This window comes from Panthera pardus, unplaced genomic scaffold (assembly GCF_024362965.1).
Source record: "Panthera pardus isolate Hobbes unplaced genomic scaffold, ASM2436296v1 HiC_scaffold_8, whole genome shotgun sequence".
NCBI classification, from domain to species: Eukaryota; Metazoa; Chordata; class Mammalia; order Carnivora; family Felidae; genus Panthera; species Panthera pardus.
Window position 1 is genome coordinate 84,909,631 of NW_026527013.1, and position 27,220 is coordinate 84,936,850.

Consider the following 27,220-nt stretch of genomic DNA (forward strand, 5'->3'; position numbering starts at 1 on the left):
TTCTAATGACAAGTTCAATGTAGCCAATGTACTTTTGCAAGAGGCATAGTTCTACTTTTCTTTAAGAATTGTAATATTTCGTATCATCTTGAACCACCTGGAAATGCCTCATTTGGCATTTGGGGGTCAACTTGTAACCACTCAGTTATGTTTAAATGACTTTTTATTTACCAAAAGATATGTATGTATAAATTACATGTCCGAAAAAAATTTAATAATAAAGTAATATAAAGAGAATCATTATTCAATTATATTTGTACTAAAGTAGATTAATCTTTGTTAAGGGAGGATAAACTTAATAAGATATAGCAGTAGCAACATTTAATTTTTTTAACAGTTCTAATCTCTAAAATTGAATTAATATATAAGAACTGGACATTCTAGATTTAAGTTGTATAATGGAAACAAAGCAAGATAATTTGAAATAATTAAGTTTTTTAAATGCTTACATTTGTTAAAACAACATGTTTGACTAAAAGAAGAAGGAAAAACTCTTTGGTCTAATGCATACTTTTCTTAAGTCAATAATTTTAAACTGGGACAAACACGGTTTTAAATCTCATAGGTGAAGTTCAACCAGCTTGTATTTATCTATACATTAGGTATACATTTAGTGTTTAGCAAATGTTTTTGTTCAAAGAACCCCAAGTCATTTTAACTAATGTAGGAAAAAGGATAGAAAAGTCTAGTGTAGACTAATGTTTGTCTAAAATCAAAGTATGACCTTTGATAGAAACTTCTTTTCAGCAAAGGCACCTGGCATCCTGCTTTATATATCTCTTACAGGTATCTCATAAAAGTTTACCAAGTTTGAAAGTTAAATAAAAAATTACTTAAAATAGGTTTAAGAAAGTGAGTTTATACTACAATATTTCTATAATTTGGAATAAGCATTTTTGATACCTTCCTTTCTAAATAATTATAAAATTACATCACTTTTATTTCCTTTGTCTCTTGCAGATTTTTTATTCAGAAGTTATATAAAACAGCTACACTCTAAGTAACTTGGGGGACAGTAACCAAATGGAATATATTTAGAGTTAAAAGGACTTGAAGGTTTTTAATGGCTATTGATGATAATTCCAAGTTTTTACTCTCAAATACAGTTTTAAGAAATCTTTGAAACTCACACCATAACTAAAAATGAAAAACTTTTACACTTACCTCTGATCTTCTCCCTCTATTCAAATAAGTACACACTGGGCTGAAAGCCCCACTGCCACAAACGTACAAGTGAGTGCGGTTGAAAGCTTGAATTACACGGACGAAGTTCCCACAGCCATGCTAAAAGAGTAGGTGAATAAGCAGTTAGTAATAAAGGACTTGTATTGCTATTTCTAAGTGGTCCTGTCATACTTCGCTATATATTTTCCTTTCTGCTCTCACTTTTTTGTTGTTGTTAGGAGATAACAAGAGAGCAACATTGTTTATTTTATTGGTTTATTTCAGCAAGAAGGTAGTTCAACTTAATGAGTAAAATGGCATATCTGTCTCATATTTCAATATTTTATATACTGTGTAAGTTTTTATGTTCTGAAACTTTATGAACTTACTCTTTACCTGAAAAAATTGAGAAATTGAAAAGTACACCAAATTGTTTCCTCAAATTTTCATCAATATGTTATACACACACACACACACACACACACACATTATAAACATGTTTTTAATGAAATTGTGCTTATACAAGGTCCATATCATTGTGAGTACACAATGGCAAACACTATTAGCTTTTAGAGTTGGTGAATGAAACAAGCCATAAACAAAATGCCAGCACTGTGATGCGATTATTATCTCTCTGCCCTTCATCCCCTAAAATACCTTCTTCCCTAGTCTTCTTTCTCACCTGCTCCTACTCCAACCATTGGAAATGTTGTCATTGATTCACTCAATGAAATGCAAAATAATTATTGTAATTATAAGTTGACTATGACCTTGCAGAAGTATATAAACACAGTCTGCACCAAAGGCAGATCCCTGTGACTGAAGTAATCATTGCATGTCTATATTGCTATGTTCACTAGACTTTGCTGACTACAAATTAATCAAGCCTGAAACTGAATTTTCTTTGCATTTTTTTCACAAAGAACATCATTAAAAATGTTATAGATTATAAATTTTTTTTATAAATATATTAAAAGTTAACACTGGTTTTCCCATGGGTGGTCAGACAACATATATTTCTTTTTTCTCTTCCAGGTACCATATTATTAATTTTTTATAATGCACATCTATTATTTGAAAAGTAAAAAAAAAAAAACAAAAAAACAATTCTGTTAAAGTAGAAGTTAAAGATTTTAGAAGTCAAATTTAAAGTCAATATTATTTGGGGCGCCTGGGTGGCTTGGTCGGTTAAGCGTCCGACTTTGGCTCAGGTCATGATCTCACGGTCCGTGAGTTCGAGCCCCGCGTCGGGCTCTGTGCTGACAGCTCAGAGCCTGGAGCCTGTTTCAGATTCTGTGTCTCCCTCTCTCTCTCTGCTCCTCCCCTGTTCATGCTCTGTCTCTCTCTGTCTCAAAAATAAATAAACGTTAAAAAAATAAAAAATAAAAAATAAAGTCAATATTATTTTACATTTTCTCAAAATTTTCTCCTTTTATATAAGTACTTGCCAGCCATTATATATGTTTAATTTTTATGTAGTAATTTTATACATATGTTTCTATTATGGATTTTATTATGAAATAATCAATCATTAACTCAGCTGCCAAAGAAATTAATCCTTACAGACCAGACTATACACCTATTCTTATTTTAAGACATTAAGAATTTTTGTTAAATAGATAGTATCACTGTATCTTGACACCTGTTTATAGAGGTACTTGGAAATTGACTATGTAACTGCAGATGATAATGTGTTTCTCTGTAGAAAAAGAATAGATGAAGTATGGTGTGTATATAACATGTCTACATTAGGGGTATCAGTGAGCAATGAGCCTTGTGTTTAATTTTTTCACATCCAAGTTTAGTTATTCTAGGATTCTGTATATACTATTTTCCCATAAGACATGAATCCAATTCAATTCTATTAATAACAGATTATATGTCCTCTTGAGTTTTGTAGACAGTTTACTATCATGAATGATTGGTATTGATAAAAAAGAAGGATGGCACTAATATGTTTTATATTTCAAGTACAGATTATACTTGTTTCATGTATATTTCTATATACATTTTATATTTACTTATTATAGCCAATATCTGTTGATAATTTATTATGTTCTAGACATTGGAATGATCATTTTATATATTTAACCTGTTTTTATTTCCCAGGACGTTTGATTTTTACCTTTATAGCTCATATTTACTGAGAGTAATTTATGCCACTTGGGCATTTAACATTCATTCAATTTGTACAAGTCCTTTTAGAAAAATGAAGCTTACAGCTTTTTTAGTTAACTTGCTTAATGCCATTGATCTAGAAACAGGTAAAACAGATTTTCAAACACAAATATGTCTAACATTAAATCTTGTACTTTTGGGGGTGCCTGGGTGGCTCAGTCAGTTAAGCATCCAACTTTAGCTCAGGTCATGATCTTGTGGCTCATGAGTTCGAGCCCCGCATCAGGGTCTGTGCTGACAGCTCAGAGCCTGGAGCCTGCTTTGGATTCTGTGTCTCCCTCTCTCTGTGCCCCTCCCCCACTTGAACTTCATCTCTTTCTCTCTCTCTCTCTCTCTCTCAAAAGTAAATAAAAAATTTAAATATTTAGAAGAATCTTTAAACAAATCTTGTACTTTTAATCACTTTGTATTTTGTCTTTGGGTGAGGAATCCACACTTGGCAGAGTGGAGTTTTTACAAGTTATTGATATTTACAGAGCTCTTAAGCCTTTGATATTAATTGTTTTTTAATCCTCAAAGCAATGTGCCAATTAAAGTATTAGTTCCATTTTATTGATAAGGAAATTGAGTCCCAAAAAAGGTTAAATGAAGTGCTCTAAGTTTTATTAAGTGACTGAGCTGTGTCTTGAACCATGGCTAGCCTCCAACATCCAGCTTTTCTAAAGAAAGGGGTTGAGGGACGCCTGGGTGGCTCAGTCGGTTGAGTGTCCGACTGTGGCTCAGGTCATGATCTCACAGTTGGTGAGTTTGAGCCCCGCATCAGGCTCTGTGCTGACAGCTCAGAGCCTGGAGCCTGCTTCAGATTCTGTGACTCCCTCTCTCTCTCTCTCTGCTCCTCCCCTGCTCACACACTGTCTCTCTCTCAAAAATAAATAAAGATTAAAAAAAAAAAAAAAAAAGAAAAGAAAGGGGTTGAGGGGTGCCTGGGTGGCTTAGTCGGTTAAGCATCTGGCTCTTGATTTCGGTTCAGGTCATGATCTCATGGTTCACGAGATAGAGCCCCATGTCAGGCTCTGCACTGACAGCAGGGAGCCTGCCTGGGATTCTCTGTCTCTCTCTCTGCCCCACCCCTGCTTGTGCTCTCTCTTTCTCTCTCTCTCAAAATAAATAAATAAATATGAAAAAAAAAATTAAAGAAAGGAGTTGATTAACCATGAGACAGATTTTCACACTACCTGATGATGCTCAGTGTGCCCCACCAACGTTCCCCAGAGAGATAAACACAAAGGAAGAAAAAAAAAGCAAGTTAATTACTGAAAATCATTTTCTAGTTACTTTCCATTTCCATAGTTTCTGTCCACGTTATTTCTGATTTAGACCATAGCAACCATATCATTCTTATCCAGCAAATACTTACTGAACTCATTCTATAATTTGCATATCGTGTCAACGACACTGAAATGAATAGATTCATCCTTTCCGACGAAGGAAGCCATGATACATCAGGCTTAGTAGATACTATAGCAGAGTTACACTTTTTAAAAATGTGCTATAGGAGGAAAGAATCCGAAAGAATGAGTAATGCTGACCTGGATGTAAAGGGTTTGAGAAGGGGGTGTCATTTTAGCTGGAACTTGAAGAATAAGCAGAGATTTGGATAGGCCAAAGCATAAGGGAAGAGCATTCCAAAAGAAAGTAGAGCATAAACAAAATAATGGAGGCATGACAGAGCAGGATTTACTTTGAAAGTGGTGCCTAGAGGGGATAGTGAATTACTGTGTGATCAAACCAAAGAGGCAATTAGAGTTGGCCTGTCATCATGCCACAGTCTTCAGATGGGAAGTAGACAGTGGATTCAAGTGTATAAAGTTCAGAGCTAACTGACCTGGGTCAAACTTCAGCTTTACCTTTCAGTGGCTGTTTGAACTTGAGACATTTACTTAGCTTCTCTGTGTTTCAGTCTTTTTATCTGTAAATGGTGATGATTACATTTGTTGTCAGCAATATACTAATAAGCTCGTGGAATAGTGTCTGGCACATAATAAATATGCACAGTGTCAGATATTGGACTCTTTCATATGTATTTTTTATTTCAGTTGTTAGGACAAATCCAGTGAAGTGGACAGGGCATTTGTCCTGCACAGAGCTTAGTATAGGTTCTGATCGTAGCAGACATCTATGAAAGGTTTAGAGAATGAGCCTTCAGTGCAGTTCAATATCGTGGATGCTTTTTTAAAAAATTCCTTTTCAAAACTATTTCCTGGTACAATGCTGTATGAAGTATAACGGTGTTAACATTAGTTAGAACATAATACCATTTTATTTATATACCTATATATTTCAAACAATAAAATGCTGAAAAAGTATACCCCGAATCTTTTAAAAATGTTTATTTTTGAGAGAGAGAGGGAGAGAGCATAAGCACACACATGAGTCAGGGAGGGGCAGAGGGACAGGGAGACAGAGAATCCCAAGTAGGCTCCTAGGCTGTCAATGCAGAGCCCCACAAGGGGCTTGATCTCCTAGATTGTGAGATCATGACCTGAGCTGAAACCAAGAGTTAACCACTTAACTGACCATGCAACTCAGGCACCCCTACACCCAATTTTTAAGTTGTTACATTTTGATAGTGGAATTTTTTAATTTATGTACTAGTAATATACCACTTACTATGCTCTATATACTATTCTAAGCTCTCTTCAAATATTAACTCATTAAACACCATAATAACAACTCATAGGTACTATAAGAATGCCCATTATGCAGACAAGAAAACTGAGGCACAGTGAGGTTAAGTCTACAGGGTCAAAGAGATAAGAAGAGATGGTTTTCTGTTGCTGTTTACATGCTTTTCTAGGCCTTCAAACATTTCTGCATTGAACATATATTTGTTATGATATTTTTAGCATAAATGTTTTTGAAAAGGTATCCTGGAACACAGACGTGGACTTTAAAAATATTGACTCTTCATGGCCCATACTATGCAATGGAGGAAAAAAATCCCTTTTATTCTTTTCTTCTTGGCCTACACTTCTTTGGTCTAGACAATAAATCAAGATATATGATAAATGTATTTCTTTTAAAATTTTTAATGTTTATTTATTTTTGAGAGAGACAGAGACAGAGCATGAGTGGGGGAGGGGGGCAGAGAGAGGGAGACACAGAGCTCGAAGCAGGCTCCAGGCTCTGAGCTGTCAGCACAGAGCCCGACGTGGGGTTCAAACCCATGAACTGTGAGATCATGACCTGAACTGAAGTCGGCACTTAGCTAACTGAGCCACCCAAGTGCCCTGATAAATATATTTCTAAAGAAAATAGATTTTCCAGTAGTTCGGGATCCTTTGGTCACATAAATATGGAAACTGACACTCTACAATTAATAAAAAAAGTTTGACATTGTGTGCATGTAACTCACATATGTCTAAATATATGTAATCCTGCTTAAATTTTCAACAATCTCTTACAGTATTTACTTAGGGCATTCATTATGCCCTATCTCATTGGATATGTCTGACAGCACGTGCTACTGTTCAAGCTCAATTTATTTAGAGAATGAATAAATTATTAACATTTAGAAATAAATGAAGCATGTAGGAGTGAATACATATAGGCCCAGAGGGAAATGGGAGGCAGATTATAGTCTTTTAGCTAGGCAGAAAATTAGTTCTATTCCCACTAGGACAATGTATTTTCTTTATAAACCTTAGTTTATTATAATATTATGATATTTTATTTCTGGGATCAAACTTTAGCTTCTCTTGAATTATTGTCTAATAATTAAGTGTTATTTTTTCTAGCTTTAATTAAAATTTGGTATGTTAAAAAATCTAAAGGAATAAGTGATACTTGATTCCATGGTGTATATTTTCTTTCAGTTGCTAAAGCAGTATGGATTTTAATTGTCACTAGTTTAAGTTTTGCCTAGTAGATGATTACTATAATATTTAAAATAAAAATATTTTAATTTAACCAAAATGAACTTCTAAAATAAGTGCATAATGAATTTATTACAAACATTATTAATTGAAGGACACAAATACACTCATCATCCACCATGTCCTACCTCTAACTCCCGACAATCACTTAAAACAAATTCCCAGGCTTGCTTGTTTCTATCTCCACTTTTTCAGATCTTGTTTAAATTTTATTAAGTGTCTAGATAAAGATCTGAGCACAGAGAATAATGACACTACACAGTATTACCAGTCAGTGAGTGGAGGGTTATAGTTAAAAATGCAGTGAAATATATGACAGAGTGTTTCAGGCATACACACAATAACAGCTAGCCCAGTCCTGGGTGGGCAGAGAAGACTTCCCAGAGAAGTGACATCTGCACTGTCACTTGAGAGGAGGAACAGATGATTTCCAGGCTAAAAAGATGGGAAGATAATTGAACAAGGAGAGAGTCATATGTGATTTGTGCCAAAGGCGGAAAGAGGAAAAGGGTATAACTTATTTGAATTTCAGTATCACTAAAATAAAATAAAGAGAAAGGTTAACATAGACCCAACACAGTTGCCATCGAGTCTATCAAATCTTCCCCAAATATCCCAACTTTAGTGTGTTTTTTCTTTGTATTTTGTGTGTATACTTAGCATTTAGCAAATTCTTCCTGGTGAATGGCATGCTTTATCAGATAAGAGTTCAGGATCCAGAGCCAAAATGTGCCTGAGCCAGGCAGTGGCCTCCTTCCCACTTGCTAGCAGGGCAGGTTTGGTAAGTTCCTCACTCTCCTAGTGAGGTTTCTTGATCTTAAAAATGTGAACGATGACAATAATGTCCATCTTGTAGCATTGTTGTGAGGATTAAAAGAAAGCCTTAGAACAGTGCCTGGCTCACTCTATTAAATGTTGGCTACTATTATTTGATAGTTATTGCATATATTTTTCATCATCTCTAGTATATTGTAAACACACCTAAAGGTAGATGCTCTACTTTGGTTTCTTCACAATGGCTAACTGATTTCTACAAAATAAAATATTCAATTCCTCTGTTTTAAATAAAATATTATTAGGTATTTATTGTAACAGAATTAATATTAATTCTTAAATATTTGGTTTTATTAAAGAATGTAATAAAAATGTCATGCTCTAGAATTGTAAAAACTGATTTAGCATCACTTTTCTACCACTGGTCTTTTTTTTGTGTCCTGATTAAAAGACACTTCTCTATAAGTATTTCACATGTATGAAATGAGTTAGATTCTCTTCTCTTGCACAGACAAAACATGTATTTGATAGAGTTAGGCTGATTATTTCTCAGGACCCAACAATGTTGGCTGTACTGGAAGAGAATTCTTCACCAGTTACTTCTGTTATGTATACTACTTTGCAGTATAGCAGAATTTAAAGATATCCATGAACGATATTACAACATGAGTAAACTATGGGAAAATGTAAGCATGTATTGAAGATTTCATCTAATGACTCTTAATTATAAGAAAGCAAATGACAGAGCATTTTTATTTTGCCAAAGGGAGAAAGACATCAAATGATTTGGCTGAGATTCTTCACAAAAGCAACAGCAATCTTTGGAAAGAGAATGTGCAATGGTATCTAAATCCAACATATCCTGTCTTTGACAGTTCATATGAATGGGAAATGAAAATCTTTTTGAACAAAGAGGACAATTAAATTCAGTAATTACAGCCACAGGATATTACTGTGGCAAAGGGCAAGACATGATAGGATCCATAAGAATGGCTAAAAACTTTATTTTAGGGAGATTAAAATGTTAGAGAATAAAAAAAAATATTTAAATTCATGCATAATTATAGAAATAATAGCTTCATGAGACAAAAAAAAAAAAAAAAAAAAGATTTCTCCACAACATTATACTTCACTCTACTACTGGTTCCCTAGAAGACAAGTATACACATTTCTCTGGATTTTTTCCTGTAGAGTATGGCCCAGCAGATCTCGTGGGTAGCAAATATGCCTGTGCAACTCCTTCAGCCCATTTTTAAATTTCCCTTAAAAGATCAGTTATAAAACTGAAAAAGCGAGACCCAGAGCTAAGTCACTCCCAGTGAGCTCTCTCAACAACACCCTCCAGTGAGACCCAGAGATACTACATGTCAGAGTCTTCCATGACTCTGTCTCGCACCAGGCATTTTCTGAACCTCATACCTGGACTGTTGAGAGTCAGCGAAGATAAAATTTTAATTCCCATGCTTCCTTTTTCCACAAGAATTAGTTTTTTCCTTGAGCCACCATGATGAATCTCTGAAACCCTCACTCTCAAGGCTCAGTGCATAGACTGAGCCGCTGAAATCAGCATTTCTTATCTCTACACTTACAATAAGTGCTTAGTCAACATTTTTCACACTAGCTCAAGGTCATATTTCTTTCTTTTTAATTTTTTTTTAATGTTTATTCTTTGAGAGAGAGAGAGAGAGAGAGAGAGAGAGACAGCATGAGCAGGGGAGGGGCAGAGAGAGAGGGAGACACAGAATCTGAAGCAGGCTTCAGGCTCCGTCTGAGCTGTCAGCACAGAGCCCAACATGGGGCTTGAACTCACAGACCGTGAGTGAGATCATGACCTGAGCCAAAGTCAGTCACTCAACCAACTGAGCCACCCAGGCACCCCTCAAGGTCATATTTCTTTAGACCTCAGATTTCATTGTGTGTATGTGTGTGTACAAGTACTAGTTTTTCTATCCAACTGCCATATTTAAACTGCATACCTGCATAAGCACATATTTCTATGCTCATTTGATTAACGTTGACTTCTCCAATATGATAATAAAGTTGAGAAGAGTCAGATTGTGCCTATTGTGGCACAAATTATGTCTGTAGCAATTAATACTATGCCAGACACATAATAGGGGCTCAATCAATATTGGCTGAATGAATGAGTGAAAGAGTGAATAAATGCATAAAAAACTTCTCTACCAAATTACTTGTAAAAGAGTGGGTAATTCTGATATATGGTTCCATTATGATATTTTCTGTGATTTGAGACAAGAAGATAAGATGACATACATGTTTCTTTATAAAATTAAATAACATATACATTATAGATCTGCTCCATGTATTTATAATATTCAAGAATCAGTTAATATGTCAGTTTCAGCAGATTGTTTGTAGAAATCCATACAGATTTATTTCTTAACTCTTTACATGGAATTCCACTTAAAGGTATACAGTTTGTACAAATGTTGCATACTGAACATTTAATTGATGTTCATATCTGCCTTGGTTTTTGTTTCTGTGGTTATTTTTAACTAACAAAGATACCACTAATCATTGGTGATTTACGCCTCTGGAATGTGCCGGCTCACCAGTACCCTTTTGCCGAGATCTTTCTTTGGAAAAGCCCACATGGTATCTGGGAGCTTCTCCAGACACTTGCATTATCATTATTTCAGCGGCCTGCTGAGAATTCTGCAGGTTGGATCCACTGGAACAGAGGTTATTGCTGAAATCCATCATGAAAAGTGTCAGAATGCAATAATGGAAGCAATGCAAAAAATTTTTACCCGGTCAGGAATTCCTAAGTTACAGTGTTTAAGAGTTCCAACTTCTTTACATTTACATTTTTTGCCATGCGTCCAGCAGAAGATTTAAAACACAAACACCCTTTGTCTTACTCTTGGCTGCACTCAAGGTACATGGATTCAAAGACCAAATATTTAAGTTTTGGGTTTTTTTTAGGCACTCACTGTGGGATCTTTGCCAGCCATTTTGCACTCTTCGACTTTGATTGTAGATGCTGGCCAGAAAACCTGCTCAGAAAGGAAAATAAAGGTTGCATAATCTCACTTGTATATATGACAGTCATCATTTACTTTATCCTAACACATTTCTTTTAGGCATTTCTATATTTATATTTCAAGATCTTTCTTCCAGTTTATGAACTCAAATTCCTAAAGATTTTATGACTCCCACCAATTTTCCTTTAACAAATGCCTTTAATAGTATATGCCCATTTCCTAATGATACATATTAAAATAAGGTCACTAATGTATACAATAAAAGGTGTATTTCCTTCCTTCTACAGTACACTTTTCTCAACTGCTTATATCACAATGAATTTACACTTATATTGCTATTTTGGTTTAATATTGTTATTGGTAAACCACACAGCCACAGCAGATTTACTTAAAACAGGTCTCCAGGTACTTCAATAGCTAAAATAACTTGGACTGCATCCAAGAGATTCCCTCTCTAAAATACTCTGCTAGTGTTCTCAGTAACTGTACCTTTGGGTCAAGTCTCTGATGGTGATGATTATTGTTTTGGTTTGTTTTGAATTTCCAGCTCATTGACCCTTGTTAAAATAATAAATTCAGAAATCTTGTTGTGACAAATTTTTAAATAATTATTTTTTATTTTTTTTACTCCAATAAAGATAAATTTATTTCCTTATTGTGAAATAGAATGATAAATATAGGTCACACTTGTTCAAAGAACAGTGTCCTTAATAACTATATTCCTTTTAATTCCTTTAAGCCTTGTTGGATTACATACAGATGACAAGGTAGATCTTCCTTTACTCTGATCATTTTGTCAGGCTATACTGCATGTTTCTCTCTCTCTCTCTCTCTCTACACACACACACACACACACACACACACACAAATACACACAGGAAGTATTTCTTCATTTAGCTTCAGTTTTTAGAGTGTTAAAATCTATGAAGCTAGACAGACAGAACTGACTTGATTATATTTTCAGTCCATGAAATAAGCACTAACATCCAATTATTTATTGACATGTGGCCAGTATTTTCTATAGTTCTAATGAAATACACAATTTTTTCATTGTATGTGAAATTTTTAAATAAAACAAAGTCAACATGGCCCTAATGAAAATAATTAACTTACACTCAAAGGTTCTTGACTTATATTGTTAATATTCAAGGAAAGAATGTGATCTTTGCTGCCCACATATATCCGGTCCTGATCTTCATCCATTAATAATATCCTGTAGTCTAAATGATGGTGGGACAGGCTGAAGTGTTCAGAGGTCTTGGTTTCTCGAAGCTCTGAAATAGTGAACAGCACGGTGAAAATAGAGTATCCTGGTTCTATGATTCTATTATTTTAATGAAAATTATTTTATATAAATATTTACTAAGAAAGTTAAGATATATTTTCCTCCCTACAATAATATGTTAATTTTAAAATAGAATTGTGTTAGTGGATATTTTTATTTTTTGCCTCTTTGCTGAAGTAACACATAAATAAAGCAATAAATGCAATGCTAAATTTTATGGTAGTACTATTTTATTGCAAAATTATTCACATTTTGCAAGAATCCCAACTCAGTTTTATTACTGGCTATCATCAGCTCAAAAGTAAAAGAGATCAAACAAAAAAATATAGTAAGTGAGCAGACTGAGCAAAAAACCAAAAAACAAAAACAAAAGCATTGACAATGTGATGTCTTCTTAGCTTCTCTTGATGTTTTATGGTTATACTCAATACATTTATCATTTTAGGATTGGTATTTCCTGCTTACTCAACATAATTCTAACTGGTTTGATATTTTTTTCTATAAATTATGTGAAAACAAGCCATACCTCATTCAGAAGGCAGTGCTGTTTAAATGAGAGTATGCTTATGCCTATATCAAAAAGAAAATTACAAATATTCAGATGATCTGAATTTTTAGATTTTTTACCTCAGTGATCACTGACTCATTCATGCTCATTTAACTTCTTTTACATTATGGGTAAAATATGTGCCTGTATAGCTGAACTTTGAAGACTATGGATGTACCATGAAAACTTAAAAATCAATAGTCATTATAGCAGAATCAATTTTCTTCCAGTCAAAATGCTCCTTTGTACAATTTAAGACTTTCCCATTCATTTTTTCAGTTTTAAATTGTTGATAAATTTGAACCATCCAAACGATTCAGGATTGATTTGTTCTTGGGATTATGATCATAAGAGAGTGACAACTCTAGAAAGCAGTTTGCTTGCACATTTTACTCTTTCAATGATGTACTATTTCTAAATTTTAGACACTGAATCACAAATACACTTCTAGAAATTCCCAATAGCACCTTCTAATAAGAGTTCCCAAGGAAATCAATTGAATTATTACATGTAAATGTTTGAATTTAATGACGAGAAAGTAGTCAATAAATTCTAATATTATTACTGTTAGTATTAGTATAGTATTATCAAATTTGAATCACTATCAAAACGATGTATAGAATTAGAACAAATAGGTACACGTTTTTCTATTTTTCTCTTTTTCTTTTAATTTAAGGAACCACACCCCTAAAATTACTAACACACGATCACAAAACATAGTCTCTGATGCTGCGTCCATACATTGAGAGTAAAGTGTAGATTTTTTTTTCTATGTGGAAAAAAACCATTAAGCAGTTATAAAAATACTTCAGAAGAGTATTGAGAAGTAAATCATGAGAGAAGATAAGAACAAAAGACATTGAAAGATGATTTAAACAAGAGACTAGATGACAGATCTGGAAACAGGAGATTTGAGATGCTGAGCGCTGTGTGGCGTGCTAACCTAGTTACAATTCTAAGTTACTGAGCCTCAGTAGGTCTCAAAGACAGACAGGTGATGCTGTTGGCAGCAGTGGTGCCGCTGGCCCAGAAACTGGAACAACTTCTTTCATGAGGAGAGCAAGGAAGAGTAGAGGGATGTCATTCAGGAAAAAAGTCAGCCCCTCAGAGTGGCCAAAATGAACAAATCAGGAGACCATAGATGCTGGAGAGGATGTGGAGAAATGGGAACCCTCTTGCACTGTTGGTGGGAATGCAAACTGGTGCAGCCGCTCTGGAAAACAGTGTGGAGGTTCCTCAGAAAATTAAAAATAGACCTACCCTATGACCCAGCAATAGCACTGCTAGGAATTTACCCAAGGGATACAGGAGTACTGATGCATAGGGGCACTTGTACCCCAGTGTTTATAGCAGCACTCTCCACAATAGCCAAATTATGGAAAGAGCCTAAATGTCCATCAACTGATGAATGAATAAAAAAATTGTGGTTTATATACACAATGGAGTACTACGTGGCAATGAGAAAGAATGAAATATGGCCCTTTGTAGCAACGTGGATGGAACTGGAGAGTGTGATGCTAAGTGAAATAAGCCATACAGAGAAAGACAGATACCATATGGTTTCACTCTTAGGTGGATCCTGAGAAACTTAACAGAAACCCATGGGGGAGGGGAAGGAAAAAAAAAAAAGAGGTTAGAGCGGGAGAGAGCCAAAGCATAAGAGAGTCTTAAAAACTGAGAACAAACTGAGGGTTGATGGGGGGTGGGAGGGGGGGGAGGGGGGTGATGGGTATTGAGGAGGGCACCTTTTGGGATGAGCACTGGGTGTTGTATGGAAACCAATTTGACAATAAACTTCATATATTGAATAAATAAATAAATAAATTATCTGTATTTTCTCAAAACAAAACAAAACAAAAAGTCAGCCCCTGCTAGGTCAGAGATTCTTAGGACATAGGGGGGAAAAATGAAAGAGCTCAGAATATGAGAGAGAATAAGGAATCCCAACAAACGTCTCTCAAAAGTTGCAAAAACAAAGATGGCCTTGATTTTGCCTGAAATTCAGGAGACATAAAGCTTGCTTTTCAGCATATGGAGGAGATTCATGGCTGTACATTTTTTATATAAAAATATCAGGAGAAGGTTATAGCTTGGGGTGAAGAATAGATGCTCAACATGTAGCAGTAAATAACACTCCGGTGAAATACATAGACTAAAGAAGTAAAATGTGACTGAGTTCATGGCCTCTGGGGCCCAACTGCTAGAGTCTGAATCCTAGCTCTGCCATTTCTATATATACTTGGCAGGTGCCTTTATCACTCTGTACTCTAGTGTCTTCACGGGTAAGGTCAGAATAATAATAGTACCTACCTCATAGGGTGTTGTGAGGTTCAAGCATATATGATGCTGATATACATCAAGTGCTTAACAGAGTGTCTGTCCTATAGGGACATGGGTTACATTATTATGACTTGGGAAAAGACATCAAGTGTCAGCCAGAAAAGTAAGAAGAATAATTCCTTAGACATGCAGAAAATATAGAGGACCAGATTGCCTGATTTTTATTTATTCATATATTTAATACTTCATTTTTTTCACATGGAGAATGTACTCAGATTATGTGAACAGGAGTATAAAATAATAAGTCATTTTTAAGGAAAATAGTTTGCTTGAGGGGCAGGATGATTTTGAAGTATGTGAGTCTGGAAACCTAACAGATGCTAATTAGTCCAGGTACGATGCTGCTGAAGACCTGATATGCTAAGAATGGAAAGGAAGAGTTGATGTACAGAACACTTTAAAAAAAAAAGGATTTGGAATAATTTTATATGAAGCTGGTCTTGGGGTAAAGGGAAGCTGTAAACTGAGAACAGGAGAAATGAACGTGCCTTTACTACTTTTGGGAGATGTGAAAGGGAAATTTCTTTGGTACAGAGATTACTTGAGTGTTGATAGCTTAAATTCAAATCAAAGCAGATATGTCTCATGAACATGTAAAATTAGAATATTAACTTGCCATTAGAAATATCTAATCTGAAGGTAGAGTTTTTCAATTCTTCTCATGGATGATGTGAGTCTCTGAGAGTAGACAGCTCTGAGGAAGCCCTGAGAAGACACTCTGAGGGGAATAAGTCTAAAGTGAAAAGTAAAACACCGAGATGCATTGACTGTTTCAACCAAAAAGAGAAGCTCTGTAATTGAAACTGAAGGTGCATCATGATGTATCAGCAGCAGCGTGATACTGCGGTGGGGGTATACAACTGGGGTCAGACAGCTCTGAATTGAAATCCTAGCTTCTTCACTTATTAAGTATGTTATTTTAAGAAAACTACCTCACTTTGCCCAGTTTTGATTTCCTCATCTATAAATTAGTTATATTAATACAGAGTTCACAAGATGTTTCACCAGCACACAGCAGAGGATCAGTGCGTGTTCTTTTAACAGGAGACACTGTTGACCTTCTGTCTAAGAGATAATTTTCCCCTTCTTCCCTGTAGGCAGAGTTGGTCTATGCCGACCACAGTTGTCCCACCACCCCCCAGCCAGTGAGTGGTCTATATGTGACATGTGACTAGTTCTGGTCAATGAGATTTAAAGGGAAGCCTTCTGCAGGGGTGCTGGAAGAGGTTCCTTCAGTTTTAAAGACTGGCATAAAATAAGAGGTGATTTCTTTTCTGCCTCTGGACATTGGTATGTAAGGATATGATATCCGCAGTGGTTACAGCTTACCAAGAAGATTGCTAGCTGAGAATGGCAAGCAAAAATTTTTTCAAAAGGAAAAAAAAAACAAACCTGGATGAAGAAACGATTTGATCTCTGAACCAACCCTGGAGCTACTCTATCACTGGACTACTTCTGTTATATAAGTTAAAAAAAAATCCATACATTTTCATTTCCTGTTGTTGAAATTCTTACTGGCTCACATATCTTCCAGGCATTCATAGCCCTTACCTACCACCTTCTCACCCTTTCTATCATAGTTTGTTTAGTGCCACTACTTTCTCAAAATATTTCTTTTTATTTTTCTTTTTCCCTTCTCTTCTTAATCTATACTGAAATAAAACTAAGAGTGTGATCTTAGCTGGGAAAACAGCCTCAAATGAATTTTATTTGCAAGAGACAAACAATGGCAGTTTTCCTCTTCATCTGTTTCATCAGAAAATAATCAATTTCTTTCATTAATTCAAATACCAGAGGGAGCAATAATTGCATTAACTTAAGACCTTTCTGGTCCAAGGATTTTATCTATTTTTCTGAGCCATAAAGCTATCTTCCAATTTAATTACCTGCCGCCCATTGACAGTTGACAGCTGTTAACCAAGGAAGATTTACTTAAGAAGTGCCCTGTTGGAAACCTAGAAGCCAAGCCTATTTTGTTTAAATGCTATTTCAATTGCTGTTACTTAGCCATAATTGAACTCTGGAGCTTGGGAAACAAAACAAAACAAAACAAAACAAAACAAAACTCTTTTTTAGAAGAAAGACATGAGTGCAATGCATTGAGGACTTTTATCTATAACAAGAATGACTGAAGAATCCATAATTTTGGTTTAATGCAGACCCAACATAAAGGAATGATTGAATGATTTGGTCACAGATAGAGAACATGACTGATTTCATGATTTGGCTGGTGAGAGAAGTGAAACACAATTACTGGCCTTTCATCTAAACAAGTCAAAGAGTAGCACTGTCCTATATTTCTTTAAATCTTAACAATGATGTCAACCTTTTTATAGCACTGGAGGTAGAACTAGTTGTGTTGTTTTTCAGAACATGCTCAACTGATTGAGAAGGAACGTTGGCTGAGAATATGTAGTATTAAAAAACACAGTGGCCCCACGAAGGGCAGTGCAGGTCTCTAAGTCCCTGGGAAAATCTCCTGGAAATAGTATTAAAAAAAGAAAAAAAAAATGTATTGCATGCTTCTATCCTGAAATCTGTATTACTGTAGAGTTCTATGATGGAAAATTACTGTAATGCCTTCCATGCCAATGCTCCCGGAGGGAAAATTTGCAGCACAATATGCTTACCTGAAATTCATGTATTGACATGGATTTTTCTTCATATAGTTGAAACTACTGTTAGCCTTGAGAATTTAACCAAGGCTAGGAGAACAATACATTCCCCCAGAATATAAACCCTAGCAATGAAAGCTTCTGAGTTCACTTGAATATAGTCAATATATTGCTGTAGCAATTACAACATAATTTAATATACTGTAATATATTCTGTCTATAAATAACGCTCTATTTCTAACCACGTAAGAGCTAACTTTTGTTCTCTGCTGAGCTAGTCAGAGATCTTAACATTTCTGTGGTGACCAAGTCAATAAAAACTCATTCAAGTGCTCAGAAATATGATCTTGGTGGAGGAGGGTGGAGAGTCTTTCTCTTTCATGAACAATACATATTTGTTAAGCTATTAAGTAGGGGAACTCATTCACTCAGAATACTACATCATCTTTGGCCTTTTATACATTACAGGTAGACAGAAGTTTACTTGATTGAAAATCAATTCCCAGGGGTCCCTCTATTAGAAACGTAAGCAGTGGTTACTTGTTAATTAGATTTAAAGTTCAGGATGTGTTATTAATTTATGTATCAATATATGTGTCAAGCCCTTATCACAGCTGACTAGATACTGCTCAAATGAGAGGACACAAATATGAAGATACCATGCCCTTACAACAATTGCAAATCTTATCTTACATTCTGTTATTCTGTTTGGCTAGCCCACCATGACCTTCTCAACATAAACCTTAGCTCTCCCCCAGGCAAAATGCACATCTACAGATTTCAAAGTAAAGCCTTAGGATATCTTTTACTTCAGAGGTATTGCTACTGACAGGATAATTTCCTCTCCAGAATGTCTTATCTCAGAAGAATTTTAAGTAGAGTGGGCTTAAATGACCCATCCTCTCCCCGAGGCTCACTATTCTGAAACTGGGTTCGAAACTGAACTTCACCTGTCCCTTTAGGACAAACAGGCAGATAAAGAAAAGAGCAGTGAAACTTCACCAGACTGAAAAGACAGCTCCTAATTCCTGTAGCAAAGAGAGGCTAGAAGGCATGTTGTTAAAACCACATTTGCTCAAAAATAATAGCCCCAAATAGCCACCACATGTGGGTTTACCATTAGGAATAATGGTTCTATGTGCTTTATAAATGTATTTCATTTAATTTGCATTCAAAGCCTTTGTGTTAGGCCTTAATATTATTCCTGTTCCACACATAAAGAAACCAAATTTCAGAGAATTTGAGCAATCTAACCAAGGTCACATAGTAGTGAGTAAAAGAGGCTAGAGCCAGTATTCAAAGCAAGGGGAGTCCCTTAATCCATGAATTCAATTGAATATCCTCGTTTTTCAAATCAGACAGACTTCAACTCTATTTGTTGGGCTTCTATTATGTGGTATACTTCTTATATTACATTCATACACCACGAATCTGTGCAATATCAAATGTAGTATAAGAAATGCTTCTGCCTCTCAAATTTTCTTTGCTAATCTGAGAAGCATGGCAGAGGGGGAGGGGATGGGGTGACCACACTCCAAACAACTTGAGAATGATCAAAACTTCTCAGGGATGGTGTTCTTACGAAACCAGCATAGCAAGTCTGAGAAAGGCTACATGAAAATGAGATCAGAGTCGAACATCACTTCACATAAAGGTAAAAAGTTCTAGCAAAATGCCAAATGGATGAAAGTAGGAATATGGGAAACAGTTCTATTCAGTGAGCCTGACCAGGGAAGGACAACAGTAAAGACAGAATATCTCCCAGGAGTTGTTGTCAGAGGGAAAATCAGCCAATATACAGGAGCCTTTAAGAAGGAAAGTTATTCTAGTTTGCTCCAGACAGTCCAGTTTTTTTCCAGCAAAATCATCTATAGTACCTCTTCTGCACTCTCAAAGGAGTCATAGTTTGGATGTTAAATTATATGGTCAGTCCACTTTTAAGCTGCCTCTTCTTGTCTGGCATGGTTTTCCATTACTTTGAGAACAACATCTGATGTTTTTCGTGTCCTTACCATGATCTGGTTTGAGATTAGCTCACTAGAAAACCTCAACCATCACTATTTGCCTATTTTCATTGTGTTCTCACCCTTCTGGCCTTCTTTTCATATTTTTAAACATGCCTTCTTCCTTTCTGCCTCCGGGCCTTTGTGCATGTTCTTCCTCCTGCTGAAAGGATTCCTCCTGCCTTTTTTTTTTAACCTCCACTCATAACTCAAGCAGCAGTTTCAATGTAACTGAAATTGGATGCTTCATAAAGGCTGCCTTGATCCCCTAGATGAGGTCAGCTCTCCAGTCTGTTGATATTTGCTCAATTTCCCTCAGTGGTTTTCTCTTAAAGACTGCCTGGAAGATCACTTGAAACGTTCTGAAATACCATGGATTGGAGGGTGTGGGACTAGACTGTACAGCTAAAACTGCCTCTGAATCCAAGACAAAGTTCTTTGTCCATTCACATTCTACCCTTTTTCTGCTATATTGAGTCTTATGATCTTTTAATCTTGGTGAATTAAAAATTTTGAGCATGAGCCAATAAAATGAGAAAAAGTGCTATCAAATTTCAAATATTTGGGTTTACATGATTATAATCTATTCCTATTAAAAGGTAAGGCTTATGGAGGCAAGAGGGGAGGCTGGGTTTTGGAATTAGCCAACCAGAGCTGAAGTAACAGCTTTACCATTTGCTGATAAGGGGCTTGATTTTTCCTCCTCCCCCCAATCTCTCCCTTCTACCCACCCTGACCTTAGGTCTTAAATCTACAAAATAAAAGAAGAATGAGATTATTTATTAAGGAGAATAATCTCTAATGTTCCCTGCAGCAATAAAAATGTCCATGAAAATAATTCCTTTTCCACTGTTTACAAGTATTATCTACTGTTGTACAATATCTGTAAAGCTAATGTAATCTTTCATATTACTATAAATCTGACAGGAAGAAAGGATATGTTTAAAATCCTATCTTAGAAATATGACCACAGAAATAAAACTGTGTCTCTTCTGGAAAAAATGAAACTAAACCAAAACCTAACTAAGGCTTTTCTTTCCCCTACCTAAAGCGTACTCTGTTTGTGTTATACAGCTCAATCAACTGGAGAATTATACATTCTGACTTGCCTTCCTCCAAGCTCACTTGGGAGACATGAAAGCACTTTTCAAGGATGTTAGGTGTCAATCTCTGGCTCCTTGTATGGAAAGGGGCAGCTAGATTCTACCTCAGAGTATGAAGAATATACAATTGGGAAATAGCTAAAAAGTCTTGAGATTGTCTGAACTGGGAGCAACTTGTGGAAAACAGAACCAAATCTGAGGCCGTTGTGGAGCTGGTGCAAGGATGTGCTGAGTCATCACGATCATAGGTGTTCCTACTGCCAGGAGGGCCTCGGCTTCAGAGTGTCCACTTCAGATGTAAACAAGGGAGATAAACTTGTGGAGGAGAAGACACTTGATCTGACACCTCCTTTCTAGAACTCTTGACACTTGTGGAAAAACTGCCTTGGGGCAAGGTGTTCAAAAGCAGAAGATGCAAGGTAGTTAGCAAAACAAAAGCAGAAACACAAGAGAAAGCCACAAAAAAAAAAAAAAAAAAAAAAAAAAAAAAAAAAAAAAAAAAAGAAAGGGATATAATAACAGTTGGAGAATGGTGTAAATGAGTGCGTCTCTACCAAATCTGATATTATACTTTCATTACCATTGTTTAAGTAGAGCTTTGGAGATACAGAAAGCATTTTTTCATGCTGTTACGTTTCGAAAGCAGGCTATATTCAATATGAAAACAAGACTAGGAAGAACAATTTTAAAATATTAGCACTAAAGGTCTTTGGATGGTGAGACGTAAAAGTTTAAAGACAAGAAGACAATACCTCAAACCAACGTGTGTGTAAAGGGCAGGAGTGAAGAGATGACATGGTATATTATACCAGCAAAATCTCAGAGCACACAGAATATAATAAACCCCACTACTCCACGACAATCCCCCAAGGGACTATACCAGATCCATCATATGGAAAGATCCTTATGGTAGTATTGAACACTTGTCTATCCCGAAATTTGAACTATTTATTGGTTTTCCACACTTCCAACAAAACTTCCTTTGGATACATTGTGGCCTTCCAGTGGGAACTTCTAGTCAGTACCCTTGGTTGTAGCAAGAGTAGTAAAGATTCCATATGCTGAGTGAGGTCTCTTGTCACATCTCACCCCCCACAAAGTTTTCTAAACCTTCGTGCCACAATTCTCTATGACACAAAGCTTACCTTTTATATAATATAGTATATCAGCTCTACACAAAATTAAAATATTTTTGAGGTATATATTTTTTTCAATCATTCAGTAGACAGTAGATAAGCCAGGGCTAGGTAAAAAGATAAACATTCTTGGTCTCTCTCCTCAAAGTGGATAGTGCAGAATGGGAGGGATACAAACAGCTATGAGTACAAGAAGATGACTCAGGAAATCAAGGGAGCACTAAAGAAGGAAGGTCAAGGCTTCCTGGAAATAACAAGGAGATCTTAAACAGAAGGAAATGCTTGACCTTATTTCTTCATTCAACAAATATTAGTTGAGCCACTTTATCTATTAAACTAATAATCACAGTGATAAACGCTAACATTTACCAAACACCAACAAAGTATGGTAGAAGACAGGATAAGCGTATAAGGCAAGGGTGGCTGCCACACATCAGGAGTCAGAAAAAGCCGCTGTAGGGAAGTGTCATATAAGCCATGGCCCAAGGAATAAATATAAGTTAGTAAATAAATATTTTCTAGGGAATGGAAAGAGTTTGAATAGAAGTCCTGAGATGGGAGATCCAAGGATAATAGGAAGTTTTTGGAGGTGATAAAGAAGAGGATTTGGGTGAACTTTGTTAAGCAGAAGCAAGGAGTCAACCAACATGCCAAAAAGCAAACTTCTTGAATGTCACACGAGCAACATGCAGTGATGCAAACTCCTTGTGTATCAAACCAAAGTGGCTGATTTTTCCTAAGGTGTGTAAGGTGCCAATGGAAAAAAAGTCTGAGAAAGTGCAAGACATGATCACTTAGAAGTCTGTGGTAGGAAGATATTTCTGCTACTAAGGGGTTCTCAGAGCAAGATTATCTTCTGATATGATAGTAAGTGAATAAAGTAGAATAAAATATTTGTATAACTAAACTATAAGGTATCTGCATAGAAATAAATATGCATAGACAAAAGTCTTGGAAAATACTCAACTGGGTTAACAGTCTTCTTCATGATGTGCTCAGTTAAAAATAAGAGTCTGATAATACTGGTGGCTCAATTTAAGCTTCTGTCAGTTTGAAGAATTATAATTACTCTTTAATCGAGAATCAGGCAGTGCAAACTTTCTCCACAGACCTTTATGATTTAAAAATATTCTCATCCAGGAGTCTGGTTGTACCACACCTAACTAAATGTTGAACTACCCAAAGAAAGGAATACCAGTTATCACTAGCTGGGAAACAGCTCTGTATTGCCAAATTTTTTTGATCCCTAGATTCTTTCAGGATGATGGAAGACCACCCACAACTTTTAGTAAGACAGACTATTTGGACTTTAATAACCCAGCTCTCCCACCAACCAAAATTCTTGAACTCTGCTTTCACTTGATGCATTCTTAAACCCATTTTCATTTGCACACAGAAAAATATCATAAACTGTATACAATAAAATCTCAAATCTAAAGAACCAGGCTTCGTGAACAAAGAAATACAGAGATGTTTTCCTAAAAAGACAGCTATTTTATCTAAACATTCTTTCATTCAGTGTGACTCACTGTTTAGCCAAATTACTGCATTTGGCTTCAAAACAAAGAAACAAGTTGGAAAAATGTAGAGGACAGTAGAGACATGTTCATTTCACTTTAAACACATTTGCCAGTCATTCAGTGCAGAAAACTTCTTTTCTCCTTTCTTCTTTATCTCTCTCCCCTGACACTGTCTAAAATACAAGGTCAGTGACTCTCAGTGCTCAGCTGCTGGAGAAGAGATTTGAAGGGAGTCCTCGGGAGTGTGCCTCTACAAAGTAATAGAGCTCCCCTTTGATTCTTTTCAAGAGAAAACACAAAGGATCTGACCACGTTTCCTGCAGCTTTGAAAAGCCTAAGACTCATCATGTATACAATGGCTTGCATATACATTGTCTATACAATTTCTCTTTTCTTCATCCTAGATTGGGAAACCGTTTTGATTCCAAATTTCACATGTTGGTATTTTGAGATGGAGTGGATGCAGCATCATTCAGTCTTTCAAAAGAGAAGATTATTGTTGCACTTTTCTGCTTTTGCTCTGGAAACAAAATATTTATCATTCCTGGAGGCACTTCAAGGAGAATAGCAGAATATGGACTCAAAGCATATTTATTTTACAAAATGCTATTGCATCCATGAGCCAAGACTGTCTCTTTAATTTTCAGAGTACAAGTAAAATCTTTTTGTGGAAATAAGGCACACTTAAAAGAGGAACTGACAGGCTATGGGAAACCAAAAGTTTGACCTGAGTATTAACAGCTCACAGCCGTCTTTTTAACGGGGAGGGAAGTTTCATTCCACTGATTTATAGCCAGTTTTTCTCCTGAATCTCAAAAAGCAAAACATAGTTTACTAGGCAAAACGACAGGTGTAGAGAGTTGGGATGGTGTTATTTGAGGGATTTCACATTACACAGTTCAAGTGACTTAGCAAGATTAAGTAAAACAAGCCACTTTATGCCCTAAAACCAGAAAGTGGATAAACAGGTTTCTAGTTAGGCATTTGCCTTTGGTTTCTCTTCATCAAAGAAAAATACAAGTTGTACCTCCATAATTTTAAAGCTTTGCAAGTTTTATTACTCATAAATAATGAATGTAAGAATAACTAAGATTGTCTTTTAACGTCCTAGTGGACAATTAATTCAAGTTAGTACAATTCACGTCCAAAAATCATATTAACCTAAGACATACAGATAATTAAATGAAACTCTTTTTATGTTCTGTTTTTGTGCCTTTTTAACCAAATGCATTTCTGGAATAAAGTCTGATGTCTGAAGACAGATATATGCTCAAGTCTTGGCACTGCATCTGACTAGCTATGTGGCTTTAGGCAAGTTATTTAAATTATTGGTGCCTAAGTGCTCCCACCTGAATGATGGAAATAATACCTATCGTGTGGAACAATTATGCTAATAGGGAAAATGTGTGAAGCACCTGAAGCATAGTAGCTATCATTCATCAGTGTTAGTCTCTATTCCAAGATGAAAGTCTCCATTTTAAACAAGTTATTTGTGCACTGTCATAGCTTTCGGGCATTACTCTGCAGTTGTTTTCTGACCTGATCCTGCTAAATAAAGTCTGTGAATTAATGTTTAATTTATATTGAAGTAAAATTTGTATACCAATAAAAAGTTATAATGCTTCCAAATTCTAGCAAAAATAATTCTCAAATTTCAGTGCAAAAGCAAATGATCTTTTTTTTTGAGAGAGGGTGAGAGTGCGCATGCACACACACACAAGTGAGGGAGGGGCAAGGGGGAGAGAGAGAGAGAGAGAGAGAGAGACACTCTTAATAGGCTCCACACTCAGCATGGAGCCCAACATGGACCATGACCCTGGGATCATGACCTAGCCAAAAATCAAGAGTCAGATGCTCAACTGACTAAGCCACCCAGATGCCCCAAAAAGCAAACAATTTTTTTGTTTGTTATTTGCTTATTTTGAAAGAGAGCAAGGTTGAGAGAGCAAGGGAGAGGTAGAGAGAGAAACAGAGTATTGCAAGCAGGCTCCGTGTAAGTGCAGAGCCCAACGTGGGGTTTGAACCCACAAACTGTGAGATCATGACCTGAGCTGAAATCAAGAGTCAGATGCTTAACTGACGGAGTCACCCAGGAGCCCCAAATTATTTTTTTTTAAAATACTTTTCTTCATCTTTTTCTAGTCTGTCTCTCCTAACTTACTACTCATGCTAGCTACTACCTACTGAGAATATATGAAGTACCTATCAATTTACTAAAAAAGTTTGCACTGCCTTATTTAATCTCCACAGCAATCCTACTAACCAGGTCCTACTGTTTTCTGCATAAATATATGAAAAAATTGTGGATGAATCTTGGGTAACTTTGCCAAGTTTTGGATGTAAGTCTGTGTGACTCAAATTCCATAGTCCACAGGCCCTCATGGAAGATGAGAACACATTCAGCTGGAGGACTTGGTCTCCTTCACTTTTCTCTTAGTAAAGAAGTGGTTTCCAAATTTTAATATACAGAAGATATATGTGAATTGCTCATTAAAAATAAAAATTCATAGGGATAAAAATAGTTCCTTCCAGAAATACTTATTCAGAGATCTGTTGAACACATCAAAATTGTGGAAAATTGCAGTACCAGGGTGATTGCCAAGGAAATTAACTAAGATCTTCCCAAGCTTGCCTCCTTCTTATGATTCAGATCTTAACTGGCACCTAATCTGAGGAATATCCCTGCTCGCTTTATCTAAACAATGTCCTCCCATTTTATTTTCTATGTCATAGAAAATAGAAAATAAAAATGTATTATCTTCAAATCCTTAATATTGTTTCTGGCCTTAAGTCTCAAATTTATTCTAAATATTATGCTGTTTGGGAGAGAATTAATATCAGTATGTGACTAGCAGAATGGTTTTTGGAGTCTATGCATTTATGTGTGAATTTTTGACAAAGACAATGACTTAAAAAAAAAAAATAATTTGACAAAGAATTTAAGGTGTTCCGAAAGATGAGACTGTTTTTCTTCACAACGCTTTGTGTGAAGATTAGAGATAATTTATACTTTGGCTCAATTCTCCTGTTTCTACAAAGAATTTGGAGGGTCTCAAAAATGCATGAGATAGACACAAGTGAGAGGCACTGAAGGGCCATGCACAACTATATCATCTGTGCAGAAAAGCTTTCTCCCTAAGTTTTGGTACTGAAGATCCCCAACTGATATATAAATACAATACAAATCTTCAAGCTAATTATTTTAGATTCAAAACTAATTTTCCCTGAAAAGAAATGACTGTTATAAGCTGTACTAAAGTTCACAGTTTTCCCTTGCAAAAGCCCATCTGCCTAATTATCATGTTATTACTAATAACAATAATGAAGCAAATGTTTGCCCAATAATATTTTCTAAGATTTTCCATAAATAATCATTTATCTTCATTATAGTCTTATAAGTTCTGTCATGTTCAGTGTGGTCAGGGTGTCAGGGTAAACACTCTCATTGCCACAACTTTTGTGTCTTGCAAAATTACTTAATTCTTTGGAGCCTAAGTTTACTCATCTATAAAATGGGGATGATGAAATCATATATCTCATTGGTTAGGATTAAGTTAATAAATTAAAGTAGTTAGAACAATTACAGGCTCATTATTTTGCTGTAGTAATATAATACAAGTCAGTAGAAGATAACTATCTTTAAAGACAGGCACAGAATGGCACAGGAATCCATCA

At 35.7% G+C, this 27,220-nt stretch overlaps 1 protein-coding gene across 1 annotated transcript in view; it reads right to left on the minus strand.

Annotated features, from left to right (window-relative positions):
- Nucleotides 1-27,220, minus strand: part of SEMA3C (semaphorin 3C) — a 176,257-nt gene that overhangs the window by 77,443 nt on the left and 71,594 nt on the right. The window contains exons 3-5 of the mRNA XM_019451299.2: nucleotides 12,110-12,270; nucleotides 10,946-11,008; nucleotides 1,165-1,284 (exon numbers count right to left, since the gene is read on the minus strand). Of these exons, the coding sequence (XP_019306844.2) occupies nucleotides 1,165-1,284; nucleotides 10,946-11,008; nucleotides 12,110-12,270 (344 nt within the window). The remainder of the gene's footprint in view (nucleotides 1-1,164; nucleotides 1,285-10,945; nucleotides 11,009-12,109; nucleotides 12,271-27,220) is intronic.